Genomic DNA, 16110 nt, shown 5'->3' with positions numbered 1-16110 from the left:
AAATTTATCAAATTGATAGGTTATAAATCACAAATTTTACAAGTCACAACTTATTTTATGGCCACAAAATATTTAGTTAATTAATAATAAGTTATTTTTCAGTCACAACTTATAAAATTATTGGTCACAACTTAACAAAATTTTAGGTAACATATTATTTATTGGTTACAATTTATCGATTTTATTGGTCATGCATTAGTCGGTTTATTAGTCACAAACAATTAAATCATTTGTGACCACCATTTCACCACTACCACTAGCCGCATTTCGCTAGAACCACCACCACCATCTCCAGCAGCAAAACCATCATCTCAAATACCGTAAGGAAACACCACCACCAGCCTACAACTCCACAACTACAACCCTCACAAAACAAATTCCCAAATCTGCCACCGGTCACTTACCACCATTGCTTGTATCAACAATAACTACCACCACCTCCATCGTTGCCTCCAACAAACTATCATTTTCAACTTTAAAAATGCTGCCACCACTATCACCAACAAGATCTAACAGTGCTGCCTAAACACCAAATCGAAGACATACCAATTGCTACCCAAACACTAACAAAATACCAACACCAACAACAAGATCCAACAAAATTGCTTCTACAGTCGCCTAAAAAATACCAACAAATTAGATCCACCATCACATCACCATTACCAGAACCAGAATGTTAAGGCTTGGGTTTTATCTTAAAAGGTCAATGTTGTTAAGGGGAGTAATCCAAAATCTTATAAGTTGATCAATGTTTTTATCTTTATTCGATGTGAAATTTTATCCCTTAACATGCCCTACAAAATGGTGGCTCGTTTGAGCAAATCAATCTTAAAATTCGTGTGCTCATTTATTGATTTTTGATCAGATTGAATCGCTTGGTAGAGTTTAATGGACTCTGATACCATGTTAAGACTTGGAGTTCTATCTTAAAAAGTCAACATTGTTGAGAAGAGTAGCCCAAAACCTAATAAGTTGGTCTATATTTTCATCTTTATTCGATGTGGGATTTTATCCCTTAACATAGAATGCTGCTGGTAATGTGCGGTTGTGCAAAGATTAGATCAAATCCAAAGCCAGAATGTTGCCGTAGACGCGCCCCTCACCGAAAGCCACAAAAATCCCGCTCAGCGCCACTCACAAATAAGGAGTTAGAAGCCCTCTCATTGTGAGTTCATAGCAACCAGGCACCGCAACAAAGCAACTAGTCCCTCGCTTGCTTGCAGTTGTCATGCTGACAAGAGGTAGAGAGATGTAGGGAGTTAGATGGGACCGTCAAGGAACATAGGGTCATTGGGAATTAATTTTATTATCAATATTGATTTAATATTTGATTTTTGTATAAACAAACTTCAGATCTGATTTCTAAAATTGGATAATGAAAGATATGGTTGGGTGTAATTTCCACAAAGTCGTTTGTTATCTTAGGGTTAGATGAGATGAACAAGAACTAAGGAGTTGAAGGCAATTTTTCCAATATTCCCACACACACGTCTTGCATTTACCATCAATTCACTTCAGAGAAACTGATCGGCTCCTTTAAAAAACAGAAAAAGGATAAACCCTAACCTTAAGGGTCCCCCACCACCCCTGTCCTGGAGTATCGTGAGGGAGGTAAATCGCAGGTTATGCCTCCAAGGGTATAGGGTGGAAGGCTGCTTGTATACTTGCACTTACCCAAGAGCCAACTCCATATTTCAGGATTCGAACCCTTGACGTAGCAGCCTCAAGCAAAGCTGTCGGCTCCTTTATTCACACAAGTTCTTGATTCTGTTTAAGGCTTTCAAAAATGTCAGAAAATTGAGCCAATGTAACATTTTATATTATTGTTCCCTTTTTTTTTCCCCCAAGTATTTATTTTTGATTAGATGTTTTGTTCCTGAATCTTTTAATATTTTGTGTACTTCTGAATTTGAGTTGAAGAGTTTCTGTGAATAAAAAGCTGAAAATGTTGGAAACATGGCTGCCCTGTCCTTAAATCATCTGAATTTTGGATAATCTTGTTGATATTGTCATGTTCATAGTTTGTCTGAAATTGGAGATGCTTCCATGTTTATCAATTAAAGTTTCACGGGAATTGAGGAATGTTAACTTGTGAATCTCCTGATAATGCATTAACTCGACCATTATTATCCTGTTTGAAGTGGAGTTTGGTTCATTGATGTAACTGGTTAGGATTAGCAAGCAAAACAGATTCCGCTCGAATATCGTTTAAATATAAACATGTTATTTATTTAGATGTTTAAGTATTTTTATGCTTATAAAAAACTTGTGTTTAGAGGCCTTATGATAATTAGTCGTCTAGAACCTCAGAATTCTCGAGGCCAACTCTAATTTCTGCTAACTATTTTGCCCACTTTCTCCTTCACTTATGTTCAAGTCTTTTTAAAGTAATAGAGCTAAAAAAGTAATGTGGGAAAAGTAATTATTAGTTATAAACTCATAATTGAAGCTTCAAATTATAATATGTAGCAGGAGATCATGACAATAAAGAATAAATTTAATTAAATATCTATCATGATTAAATAACGAAATTTTTTGCTGGTATTATGGACTAGTCAACTACTTTAACCAATAAAATCAGATTTGGATCTAACTACCATAATTCTGTACAATAAAAAATGAGAAAATAAAATTCTTAATTATTTAATCGCGAGAGCACGTGTGCTGAGCTGGTAGCAACTATATTGAATTACAATTCTGCTACAGTGATATGATCAATGACCGAAATATTCATACATTCGATATTTTCTCATTAACAGTGAAAAAAAAATTAAAGAAAACTCTGTCAATCAAAAATTGCCACTTTATTCCCTGAAAAATGTCTGTCATTGACCTTGTTTGTTATGCATTTTCCATTGAACTAATAAATTACGGTGCAAATACAAATGTCGTTTTCCATATTATTGGCTTGTTTGGTATTGATTTTGACAATTAATTTTTTAACCATTAGCTTGAAAGGTGAATCTCACATATAAATGAAGAGGTAAAAAATGATGACCGATTATATTAAAAAATTGATTTTTTGACTTGAAAAATCAGCACCAAAAGGGGCTATATGAAATTACCAAGGGTAATATTGACAATATACACAACAAATTTGCGTGGCATCAGGCTACACGAGGAGGGTCAAGCACTCGCTTTTGGCAATCAGCCGGGCAAAGTCAAATCTAATCGCTTGCATGATCGACAGTGAGCAATACACCATGTGCAGCTAGAGACACGCCATCTACACCGTCAATTTCTCGATACGTTACAAAATTTTCTACAAAATTCGCCATCAGAATAGAAATTAGAAAAGTTGGAAACTACAAAGATGGTTCTCTGAAACTTCTTTCTATTTTCGACGATCTTTCAATTTTCCCGCTTGGCATTTTCCCTTTTCTGCTCCACTGTTTAATCTTCGAATAGAATAATCAGATCGGATCTCGAGAACGAAATTTTCTATTTTTTGTGGAGCTCTGAGAAAATGCAAACAAGGTATATGGAAAGATCAAATAGTATGGCGGCTAGAGAAAAACGTAGTTTGGATCCGAGTAGTAGCCAGGAAGGTCAACCTGATCGGAAACGTCCTGCTCTTGCCAGGTAATTTACACCAAATATTGTATGAATATTATGTATTTTTTAATGGTTTTGACTCTTTTTGGTTCGTATGAAGTTAGGTATTGATTCGTGAGGGAATTTTAAGTTACTTATAATTGATAAACACATGCAAGCGCGCGAATGATGCAAAAGTTTTGAGTTAGTTCGTTTAAGTGTTGACTTTCGGAAATCTCTTACTTTATTTAGTCATGGGTATCCGCATTGTGTTATCTGCATATGCAAGTACATTATTATGCAACCGTATTTAGCTCATCAGAATTGTTGTATTAATTGTTCCTTTTTGTATTGAGGATCGCTAAATTGATGTTAGTTTCTGTATGCATTTGGCGTCGGCATTACAACTGTTATGGCTGACCCAGTGCTTGGCGGCATCATAAATGAGCTGCTGACAGAAGGCAAATAACAATTTAGAAGGACTAGATTGATGCCTTAATTGTTACTCAGAACAGTCATAGCTGAGTCACTTGGCCTAGCTCATGAACCCAACCTATTTCTTGCATAAAAGTTCTGCGCTTTTATAACAATGCATACACTCCTAACACGGAGTAGAAGCGCTCAGTTGATTGAGGTAAAACCAAGTGTAGGCTACAAAGTTAGAGCCACAATCATTAAAAACGACTGAGAACACCTAGTTATATCAGGAAGCTCGAAACTTAAGCACGTTGAGTCCATTAGCACAAGTTCTCACTATCGACATATGCAAAACCTACCTAACACGCAACCGCGTATGGGGCAGCTAGGATTTACGATTGCGACACATTATCTGCCCAACTATGGCGGGCTTGCAGTTTCATAAGCATGGCTCTTCAACCTAACACCACTCCATCCGGCCACTATACAAACAAGGCTGCAATCCCTGATTATCTGCAAAAGGTAATCAGAATTTCATTGAAACTATATCGGGTTAACCTCTCGGGTACAGTAAAATTTTACTCTAATTATTTGGTGTAACCAGTCACCCATGACTTCTGATTGGCAAGTAGAGCAGTTCTTGATTTTATAGAATTCAATGAACTTTAAGTGCATGTAGTTGAACAGAATGCCCAGCAAAGTTTGACACAGACGATGAGAATTCAGTAAAAGAAGAAGGCTTAGCAGTAAAACAGACAGTTGTGAGTGCATGCATTTGTTTAGAGTTAATACTCGGACTAATTCATGTGACGTTCGGTTCCATACATTCACATGTTTCATGCATTGGAAAGAGACTATGAAATGTGCAGGTACGAATGCTGACTCTGGAGTTGATGATGAGTGTGAATGGATGCCACTGAGAATGCATTGGTCAGAGAAGTGGAGAATCATCTGTGAGGAAGAGTTTTCATACTTGGGTTTTATAATTAAGGACATATGTGCTTTTAATGTATGGTCTTTGAGGACAGGCCAAAAACCTGATGGAAAACTACTTGCCATCACGAGCCCTCGGATTGATGAAATTTATGCTGGAGTTGCTTTTGGGGTGAAGTTATGTTGCGTGTGGACCTTCAATGGTGACAAACATAGGTGTAACTTTTACTTCCTGTCGGGAGCAAGGGAATGAGAGTGGAAGTGTTAAAAACTGAGAAGCGCCATATCAACTTTTCTCCATAAAGCTTCAAAACCAATCAAGAAGATAAACAGAAAACTAAACTACTCAAGCTTTGGAGCCTCCATGTGCTCTGATATAATTTCATCTATTAATATTGTCCTGTGAATTTAATCATGGATGGTTGATCAGCTATACTCATGTTTATGTGAGATGGATTCTTCTCTTGTACTTGTCAGAGACTTGCATAATTTATAGGGAAACATAGGCGAACAGATAACTCTATGTCTCTTCCAAGACATTGAGTTTCTCACAAAAACACCTTTGGCACTCATAGGACTCCATTTTATATAATTGACAAGCTTCTATCCAAAAGATTGAATAATGTCCTTGAGCATTAAGTTGTCTGCAAACTCTCTCTATTAGTTGAACCGTGTAATTGTCTATAGCTGTCATCCACATTGTTTTGAAAGAACTCTCCCATTGCGGGTGCATTGACTTCTTATTTCATACCTAAATGCTGGTTAAGTGGTCTTGTGCTTGGAGATTAACTTTAGACATCTTATATGTGTAGTCAATATATCATATTACGCTTTATTCATCCTTAGTGTACTAAGTTGTTTCGTTCTTAAGTTTGTTATTATCTTTATATTAATAGTAAAATCAACCCAATGCTGCAAATAAGCTAATCTGGGTAGATACACTCCTGCAGCCTCTAGTGAATTTTTGTGATCTGCCCCTTTTGTCAGCACATACGAGGCCTTCAGCAAAATTGAAAACGAGAAAAACATATCCTGTACAATATAGTTCTCATTGTTATAAATATATTCAGGGAAGTCAAGTATTTTCACTCTTGAAGCTCTCTTCATGCTTTCTTCTTTATGCTTGATCACAAAGCTATTTCTTAAGAAATATACCCGTCGATGCAGTGTTATTATTGAAGCACTGAAGGTGGACAGTCTACAGAAACTTTGTTCATCCCTGGAACCAGTTCTTCGGAGAGTTGTAAGATAATTAGTCTTTCTATTGATTTTTTTTTTGTTTCTGAGAACATCTGACCACATAAACAAAAGTGATGCATTCGATTATATGCAAAAAAATGTCCGATCTCACCCACCTTTCATTGGTTGTTAGAAAAATGCTCCATGCTCTTTAACTATTTCTGCAGATAAATTCATAGAAAGAGTTTATCTTAAACTCTAAAATCAATTGCAGTTACTTGTCAAAAAATGAAAATATTTCAAGAGTTCTTTCACTCGTCAATGTTTATGTTGAACTTCTAGGAGAGCCAATAAAATGACAACTCCTTAATGCTTCCTTAAGGAGTTTTGACTCATGATATAATATTTTATTACATATAAAAAGAATATCGGTCGTATGTGATGTTCTATTATGCACCATACCCGTTACTATCTGAAATGCACGTTGCCTGGTGTCTTCTCATTATAGATTGTATTGTCATTCTCTCCTTGTATATTTCATATATCCCTGCGTATGAGTTTGTTGTGAACATGGTGCTAACGCACAATGAAACAAGTGAAATCAGAGGTATCATACATGCAGGGAGATTGTTCTCATCATTGTATTTGCTTTTGAAATTATTCCAATTTACTTCAATGTATATGCATCAAATCCCATATTCCAGTTTAGAAGCATGTTGTTTTTTGCTCTTCTAAATCTCTTCATCAAATTAGTTGATAGCAAAGATAAATCTTCCATCAGAGTTTATTTCCTTTCTGCTTTAATAATACTCAATGATGAGAGGGGCATGCTTGTCAAATTGTTTTTGGAAAATTTCTTGTAAACTAATATGAACAGTCCATTTAGAATGTTCTTGGGGTTTTTAAATATTATGCCTCTGTTAATCAATAATGTGCTTGTTATTTCTCACAATTTGGATTCTGTGAACCGAGGAATCTCCTGCTCTTGATTTCTCAGTTTAATTTGCAGCACAAATTTGTTGGTATTCTTAGTCCATTGCTTATGATGCTTTAACACTTCTAATGGGTTCCAACTTATGTACGCTTGTCTTTCTGCTGACCAGGTGAGCGAAGAAGTTGAACGTGCTTTAGCAAAGTTAGTTCCCGCCAATCTTAATGGAAGGTACGACTTAACCTATTGTAGTAAGCCGCTGCCTTAAATTCCATTTTTTTCCTCTTTCTAGGCATCGATATCATTCCTATCAATTTTCAGTTAGCTGCACACTAAGTTGTCCTTTTGGCCACTTTATATAAGTAGTTGCATTTGTCAACCAATTTGAAGTACAAGGTTGTGGCCATTATTCCAACTATTTGCAACATTTGTGGACAAGTATCTTTTCTTTTTCAGAAAAACCATTTTTTTACAGTAGATGTAGACGGATCATGCTATTCTTATTAAATACATTACAAATGGAATGGACCTAAGGCCTCGCCTCCTATTACACAGGTGGAAAACCAATAATAGGAGTGGTGTAACCTGTCTGTGTATGAAAATTGGATGGAAAACTAAGATTTTCCTAGTCTAGCATAGTGAAAAAGATGAGCATGAGATGATTTTAAACAGGCCCTGCAATCTACTTGCATGAGCAACTTGTTGGGTTAATCACTGAAGCTCCCTTCATATTCGCTATCTTTACCACTTTATATTGAATTTCTCTGTTAACAAGCAGGGTTTCTCCAAAAAGAATTGAAGGGCCCGATGGAAGAAATCTGCAGTTGCACTTCAGGTCCAAGTTGTCACTACCTCTCTTTACCGGAGGAAAAGTGGAGGGAGAGCAGGGTGCAATACTTGTTGTCTTGCTTGATGCAATCACAGGCCACGTTGTAACATCAGGTCCAGAATCCTCAATTAAATTAGATGTGGTTGTGCTTGAAGGTGATTTTAACAATGAGGATGAAGAGGGGTGGACTCCAGAAGAATTTGAGTCTCATATAGTGAAAGAGCGGGAAGGAAAGAGGCCACTTCTAACTGGGGACTTACAAGTGACGTTGAAGGAAGGTGTAGGAACCCTTGGGGAGTTGACGTTTACAGACAACTCTAGTTGGATCAGGAGTAGAAAGTTTAGACTAGGTTTGAAAGTTGCATCTAGTTATTGTGAGCTTTTCAATATCCGTGAAGCAAAAACAGATGCCTTCACTGTCAAGGATCACAGAGGAGAGTGTAAGTACATGTCCTGTCAAATATTTACAATAATAATATCTGTTGTCTGTGGGTTCGGTTATAAGTCATTAAATTTCTGGTTTTATAGTGTACAAAAAACATTACCCACCTGCACTGAATGATGAAGTTTGGAGATTGGAAAAGATTGGGAAAGATGGTTCATTCCACAAGAGGCTTAATAAAGCTGGAATATTCACAGTAGAAGATTTTCTGCGTCTTGTAGTGAGAGACCCTAAAAGGCTTCGGAGTGTAAGAAGTCTTATTAATAGTCCTGTTCAAAAATTGGTTCATTAGCTGTTTCTTTCTGTTCATCTGATTATGGATTTTCTTCTTAGATATTGGGAAGTGGAATGTCGAATAAGATGTGGGATGTTCTTCTAGAGCATGCAAAGACCTGTGTCCTAACTGGAAAACTCTATGTCTACTATCCTGATGAGCTGAAGAATATTAGTGTGGTGTTTAACAATATCTATGAATTTAGTGGTCTAATCGCTGGTGGACAATATCATTCAGTTGATTCTCTTTCTGACAGTCAGAAGGTTGGTAGTCCTTTATGATTGAATAATCATTATTTATATTTCGTCTTATTCTCAATGAATTTCACTGTAACTTTCTTTACATCAAAAACCAGTACAAATTCCTCAATATTGATTTATTCTGTAAATTCCCCATTGCACACTTTCGACTTTGTTAGCTAAGTATTTGTGCATGTCAGATTTTAGTATTCAACTATACTATTATGCCAAGACGAGATAAAATTCTGATTACAGACTGGAATATGCAGATGATTTTACACTCTCTCTTTCCACTTTACATATCATGCTTCAATTTTGCTCCTTCTGTCCTTCAGTGGGCATAGGATTCGGGAAAAGGAATCTGTTGTTCTCTCAAATTGAAAAGAGTTGACTAGACACCTTTCCGTTTCATATTGCAGGAGTTTGTCGACACTCTGGTAAAGAAAGCATATGACAATTGGATGCATGTTATAGAATATGATGGCAAGTCTCTCCTGGGCTTTGATGAAAATAAAGGTTCTGTTGGTTCACAGATTGATCCAAAAAATCAGCCAAGCTGTTTTGATCAGCTCAGACGACAAAGTATTCCTGCTGAGCATCCTTCTATGGATCTGAATTCTGGATTGAGTATGGGAGGTACCTATTTGTCACTTGAAATGCTGGTAAAAATGTCGATCTTTGGCCAAAAGAAAAAGAAAAAAGAAAGACGAGATGGATGCCTGATTATATTATGCCCAATAATATAATTTGATACCTACAAATGACATTTGGGAGGTTCTGTCTGTATTAGTTTGGAGATCATGAGTTGCAGAGATATAAAATATAGTTCAGGAAAATAAATATAAAAAGTTGATTAAAAGAAAAATTACAGCGAAAAGTTTAAAAGCTTCATACGACTATAATAACCATATACATGCCAACATATTATCTCACAATGAGTTTCAAGAATTCTCGTAAGCAAACATATCTGTTGTAAGGGTTTAAGTCCTATTTGGCTATAATCATAAGCTTCTCTCAAAATGCTCTACTATCTGCCTTTAAGCATATTTCATGTGCACTTTGCTTACTTTTAAGAATGTTCTGCCTTCCACTAGGGTATAATGACACTACCGGCAGCAGATATCAGATGCAATCACAAAACATGAACTTCAAAGCCGCCATTCAGTTGGACAACACTTCATTCCATCCACATGACCAGCCTATCAACACGGCACTAGCAGCTCATCCATCTGGAAGTGAGAATGTGCTAGCACTTGGTCCGTCAAAGTCAACTGTGCAAAACTTCCATGTTGGTAACACATCAAATCTTATTTCTTATAGAGGATATGAGGATTTCTGCCCAGAGGATGAAATTCGCATAAGAAGTCACGAGATGCTGGAAAACGAAGACATGCAGCATATGCTTCGTGTATTTAGTATGGATGGCCATGGTCGTGCTCCCTTTAATGGCAACGAGTATAACTACGCATTCAACCCTGACGTGCCTTCTAACTATCGTATTAAGGAGAATAGAACACGTTCGTCTGGCAAAGCTGTTGTTGGGTGGCTCAAACTCAAAGCAGCTCTGAGGTGGGGCATCTTCATCAGGAAGAAAGCCGCCGAGAGAAGAGCTCAGATTACTGAATTGGATGATTGATAGATATGGCAAATTGTGGCACTGCCAAGCCTCCATAGTGCTGGAGTATCGGCTAACCTGAGTCTGCTGAAGACTCTTGAGCAATTTGAATGCAACACTTTCTGGCTGTTTAGTGAGATTTTTATTTTTTCCATTTTGACAATAAATTTTCAGCGCCTGCTAATTTTATGACAAGCTATTCCTACGAGGATGGAAGTCACACTATCCTAACTGAAGGAGATGAACTTTAAGAGCATGTTTGGTTAATCATAAAAGTCGAACTTACTTTTATGTCAATTATTGTTTTAACGTCCATCCTGTGAAAATCTCAGTCGACAGAAGGAACAGTAAACTGTGTGAAATTGTTATTGTCCGTGTTTGAACTGGCATATAAACCTGCGGAAGAGCCTAAGTAATCAGGTGACTGGAATCTCTCCTATCAGCTCAAAATATATAGAAACAAAAATTGAGTTCATATCCATGACAGCTTTGCAGTAGAAGAATAATTATTTTCCATACCAAATGAAGTATTGTCTCAATATTCAAATTCTTGGATTCAAAAAAATAGGAATACAAATAGGGCCAGAAATATGACTGATCTCCAACCACAAAATGAAATGAAAAATAGGCTTTCTTCTCTAGAACTAAAAATGATGTGGCACTTAATTCATAAAACAAACAGATGCGTCCAAGTATACAACGAGTCTGCAATAAAAGCAATAGCCAAATCATTATAGTCAAGACTACAAATCACCAAATAAAAATATAAATACAGGCAAAGCAAATCTGATAAACCTCATATGGACAGAGCTTATGGGCAATAAGTTCAGCATATTCTAAAAAGTCGCTTTCGGATTTGGGAATAAAATTATCAAGAGTTTTCTCATCATCCGCCTTAGCAAACAACTCTGTAGTGGACCTGTAATCAGCTTCTTCGACAAGCCTATGAAACAAAAAGGGAGGAGTAATACCCATACCATCAATCACAATGAAGCAAAGACCAAAATAAAATTATCAAGTAGCCATTCACTACATGATCAGAAGAAATGACATAATTTATCGCCCATTGAGGATTTCTAGTGATATTTATTTGTACTCAGATAGATACAGTTTGAACAGCTTTTTCAATGAGATTACACGGCCCATTCATTGTTCTAACACTAACCTATTTTATTCAACAATGAACAGTCAGAAACGTGTCTGGACAAAAAATAGTAGTAAAAAGAGACAGCCATACATAGAAAAATGGTCCCAGTCTTTGCCATCTTACAATCCAAATTCAACCAACATTGTTTATTGCTTTCGTGAACTTCCATCTGGTCCAATAATCAATGCATAGTTGCAGACTATGTCCCAACATTAATTTAAACCTTTCCACCCTATTCTTAGGGAGGAAAACAATAAAATAAGGAGACAGAATAAGAATGGGTGAAGGGAAAGTTTGACACCATGAAGAAAGCAGACATAGCAGAAAATTATGGTTATGGCAATAATAACTTCAGGGTAAATACACCCATATATATGTTCAGGAATGCAAAGAATCTGATAAACCACATCAGCTGGAAGCAGGAAGACTTAGACTGGAAGAAAATATAACTTGAGTAAGAAATATTAGCCTATAATAGGAAGATGCTTATTTTCCAGTTGATTTGCTTGATCTTCATAAGTTATATTTTGTAAGCATCAAGGTTACCTAGAGTAACTATTTCATAGAATATGACAACTTTTTTCAGACATCAAAATCTTAGCATAAATAAAAATAATCAATTCCCACCTCTGCTGGCGAAGTTTTTCTTGTACAGGATCTAAGGGTGCATCTGTTGCAGCTTCAACAGCAACAGCTTTCCCTTTCTTGTCATCTGATTTTGCTGTAGGCTTTTCTGAGACATCAGGAAGAGGTTCTGCTTTGGGGCCCTAACCACATCATAAGAATGAAGCACATTATATTCAGTAAAAGATTAGAAACAACAACATCAACTGCACATACGTAACAACATCAACTGCACATACGTACCTTAAACGGTACTCCCAACAAATTTTAACGTCAACTAAATTTTCTACATTTAGTCAGCACAACCATTAAATACAATCCACAAAAGGGAAAATATTCTAGTTAAAATACAGGGTCCTGATCAAGCAAGAGAAAAAGACTGAATAATTTGCCATTTTCTGAAAAGCTATTCGCCATCAATTGTCAAAACTTGGCAATTTCAACTCTAAAAGGAAGAAGAAACCAGCTAATCAAGAAGTTTATTTATAAAGATGAAAGAACTAGAGATAATATAAAATAACTATCGTCAAAGACACCAATCTTTATTAAACATTAACGTCTTCAAACAATTGAGGCATATGCTATTTCCTTTTCTCATTGCCTCAGCATTTTACGTTGGCCAAAGCTGTTTTTTTCTTACTTGATAACATTTTGAGAGGTTCCAGAGTTGCTTTAAAAAAAAAAAAGCACAACCCTAAAAACTAGTAGAAAAAGATGTGAAAAATTAGGGCTTCAAAGAAATGAAGAGACAAGTATGCTGTAGCCCGTATTCTGACAACTGAAGGGCAATTACCCCCTCCAAAGTAAAGTTACAACGTTTTAGCAGCGACAAACAGCCAGTGGTGAGACTGCTACAAGTAACTTCCTTCTTCTTTTAGATGTTTCTTGCCTGTATCTCTGTGTTTTAATTTTTCCTGTTTCTTCAACTAAATGGCCAGCTCCATCATGTTAGACTTTTAGTTCTAGATATGATTAGCGGTCTTGTTATCAAATCCTACTCAATTAATATACAACTTTGGCGATCAATTTTATGTTTCTTGTTGTATATTAGACTTTTAATTTAATTAAAAATGTTCTAATTTTCTAGTTGCAAAGAGCCTTGAGGCTTATGTCTAGCCTCGCCTGGTGGAGTAAAAAGACCACAATCCAGATTTACCCGGTTTACACTATTGAACATAGGAAAATATTTTTCCTTTGATAATTAAAATAAAAAGGATGACCTCTATGCTCATCCCACCACGTGTCATTTGCTATCATGTGTCAATAGTTGGTAATATATTATTATTATCAGGCATTTTGACAAAAAAAAGAAAAAGAAAAAGAAAGCAATTAAACATGAAATGTAACATCGAAATAAGATGAGTGTATGCCTTCAAACTGCCTGTGCATTAAATTTGTAGCATATTAATTTAAGAGATCGTCAGCGATAAAAATGTTATTAGTAAGACTATACGTTCTTCAGGAATTCTCATGGAACAATCCACAGGAATCAGATCATACATGTACCGTCAATAGATGACGTCTTTACACTTCCATTAAAAAATGTAAGATGCTGTCAGGAGCATTATTCAAAATGTGGGCAGCACAATGCTGAAATCAAGTTTATATATGTACCCTTACCCTCTCTTTGCCAATTAAACATGCAACATATATCTAAGACAAAAAAAAAAAAAAATAATAATAATAATCAAAGACGAGTGAAGAAATACACAGCATTCATAATCTAGAACAAAATTGCATATTTTTCTCTAAATGAAATTTTAATGTAAGCCAGCTTAGTGATAAAGTTAAACTATCAGCAAATATACTGGTGCAGGTTCATCTTCATCTTCCCAAGATTCTTTCACATCATTATCATCCACATCTTCATCATCCCAGTTACTCTTTAGTTGCTCCTTTTTGAGAAGATCTGGAATTGTCTCGTCCTCTGAATTATCAAATACGTTGGCATTCAAAAACTTGTCTACCTAAAGAACTTTGGATAAATTTGATGAGGAGAATGAATATCATTACAAACCCTTAATAAACCAAAAATGAATAACGTAGACTACGCAAATTTGAAAGCATGCTTCATAGTCAAAGCTAACAACATCTTAATTTAGCTTTTCATACACAATGTGACGCCAAATTGATCAGAGTGCGTAGAAGGGATTTATCTTGTTTTCCTAATCAAAACCCATGAAAGTTTGGTAGAAGGGACTTCAGTCATTTTCCAAATCAGAAGACATATAAGTACCACAACGCATTGATTACACCAAAAGACACCTCTGAAGGACTTCTATTTATTGCCAACCAAAAGCCACAAATCTGATACCATTGAACCCATACTAATTAAGCAACAAAATACACGTTTATGAATTACGAAAATAGACCGAATTTAATAGCCAATTTCTTGTAAAAGGGAAAAAAAACTAATATATTCATTGACGTATGTTTATAAGAATCTAAAGTCATAGAGTAAGGGGAAAAAACTAAGTATGGCGCCCAAGACGAGGAAGAAAGAGAGAAAGAATGAAACATTACCCCAGTCCTCCATCAACTATCAACTTTTGCTCACTGAAAGACTTCAAAATTTAGATAACTGCAAGAATTCAGACAAATTTATGACGAGGATTTCATAATAAAACAATAAACAAATCAAATCCGAAAAATGAGAGACAGATTCAACAAATTATATATGATAATCATAAAAGGGGATAACTAAAAAATACAACCAAGATTAAAAGTTGAGACAATAAAAACGCATGTACCCGTACTTACAATTCAAAATATTATAGAAAAGGACGAAGCTGTTAAATTAGTATAAAAACCCCTACGCACCCGCTTGACAGGCGAAAATCACAACTCGCAATCGAGAGAAGATTCAAAGATTTCGGTGAGCTAAGTAAAGACGGAGATTATAGAGGAAATTGCAAAGGCCAGACAGAGAATCTGATTTATTATGGTTTTTCGTTATTTTCTCGTCTACTTTTAAAAATATTCGATTTCTTTTTCGACCTTTCTTAAATATTCGATTTCTTTAATGAGAATCTCACCGTTTTTTGGGTTTACCCTTCCTTACAAGAAGGCTGAAGGATTCTTTTTGGGTATTTATTTATTTATTTAATGTGATGAATAGTGTTAAATTAGAGTAATTCTATAAATTTCCCATTTTGCCATCTCTTCCCTTTTGTAACAATTTTTTATTCCATCTATATCATTTTGTTCTTTTAGAATTAATATCTATTAATTTATTTATAATTCTTTAATGTTATGGTTATTTTCATTTAACATTTATTTTTAAATTTTGATAGATTAATAATTATTGATATAATAAATTAAAAATCATTCATTAAAAACTCGAAAGTTACAAATTTGACAAATAGAAGTTAAGAATAAATTAATACTGGAATAATTATTGATACAATAAATTGACATTTTTCATTAAAAGCCACTTTTTGGCTCCATTAAAATGATAATTCATTTTTCTTCATTCTTATCAATCACATATTATCCAATAAAATAATATTACATGTAATTTAAAAAAATTCTTTCTTTTTTAATCTCGCATTTTAAAAATATATTATTTCAAATATTAGAATTTCAAATAATGAGGGTCAAAGGGGGGATATTATTTTTAATTTAACTATTTTAGTAATAATATAATTTCTAATTAAACAGTTTTAAAGTAACACCAAAATTTGTGTAACTTTTACATTAAGTTGGTGTAAAATTTGGAGAGATTACACCAAAGTGCAACAAATTTGATGTAAAGCTACATCAAATATGATACAAACCATTGGGAATCATCTTAGACGGTATAATTGCACCCCGCCCCCCCTTCTTTTGAACATCACATGAGTACCAAAGGTGTTCAAAAAGATAAGGCTAAGGGTGTTGTTGGTTTGCGTTTCCATTTTCTGTTTTCTATTTTAAGGGACTATTTTCGAATTATAGAAAACGGGTT

At 35.2% G+C, this 16110-nt stretch overlaps 2 protein-coding genes across 5 annotated transcripts; one reads left to right on the top strand and one right to left on the bottom strand.

The window, feature by feature from the left end:
* Positions 1-3193: 3193 nt before the first annotated feature.
* On the top strand, positions 3194-10706 carry LOC111368586 (calmodulin-binding protein 60 C-like). 3 transcript variants are annotated; one of them, XM_022989922.1, is made up of 8 exons: positions 3194-3582; positions 6052-6127; positions 7167-7225; positions 7773-8263; positions 8352-8512; positions 8599-8802; positions 9198-9414; positions 9873-10706. In XM_022989922.1, the coding sequence occupies exons 1-8, from the start codon at positions 3467-3469 to the stop codon at positions 10412-10414; spliced, it is 1866 nt and encodes a 621-aa protein (XP_022845690.1). In that variant the 5' UTR covers positions 3194-3466; the 3' UTR covers positions 10415-10706. The 3 variants fall into 3 exon arrangements, with proteins under 3 accessions (XP_022845690.1, XP_022845692.1, XP_022845691.1); XM_022989924.1 differs by having other exon boundaries at positions 3462-3582; positions 5872-6127; XM_022989923.1 differs by having other exon boundaries at positions 3492-3582; positions 5835-6127.
* A 420-nt stretch (positions 10707-11126) lies between these two features.
* Positions 11127-15152, bottom strand: LOC111368585 (eukaryotic translation initiation factor 3 subunit J-like). 2 transcript variants are annotated; one of them, XM_022989919.1, is made up of 5 exons: positions 14925-15152; positions 14688-14745; positions 13973-14091; positions 12168-12307; positions 11127-11336 (listed from the first exon to the last, which is right to left on the bottom strand). In XM_022989919.1, exons 2-5 carry the CDS (start codon positions 14698-14700, stop codon positions 11144-11146), a joined length of 465 nt encoding a protein of 154 aa, XP_022845687.1. In that variant the 5' UTR covers positions 14701-14745; positions 14925-15152; the 3' UTR covers positions 11127-11143. The 2 variants fall into 2 exon arrangements, with proteins under 2 accessions (XP_022845687.1, XP_022845688.1); XM_022989920.1 differs by having other exon boundaries at positions 11128-11336; positions 14985-15151.
* Positions 15153-16110: the final 958 nt, after the last annotated feature.

This window comes from Olea europaea, chromosome 19 (assembly GCF_002742605.1).
Source record: "Olea europaea var. sylvestris chromosome 19, O_europaea_v1, whole genome shotgun sequence".
NCBI classification, from domain to species: domain Eukaryota; kingdom Viridiplantae; phylum Streptophyta; class Magnoliopsida; order Lamiales; family Oleaceae; genus Olea; species Olea europaea.
This window is presented reverse-complemented; position numbering and strand designations above follow the sequence as displayed.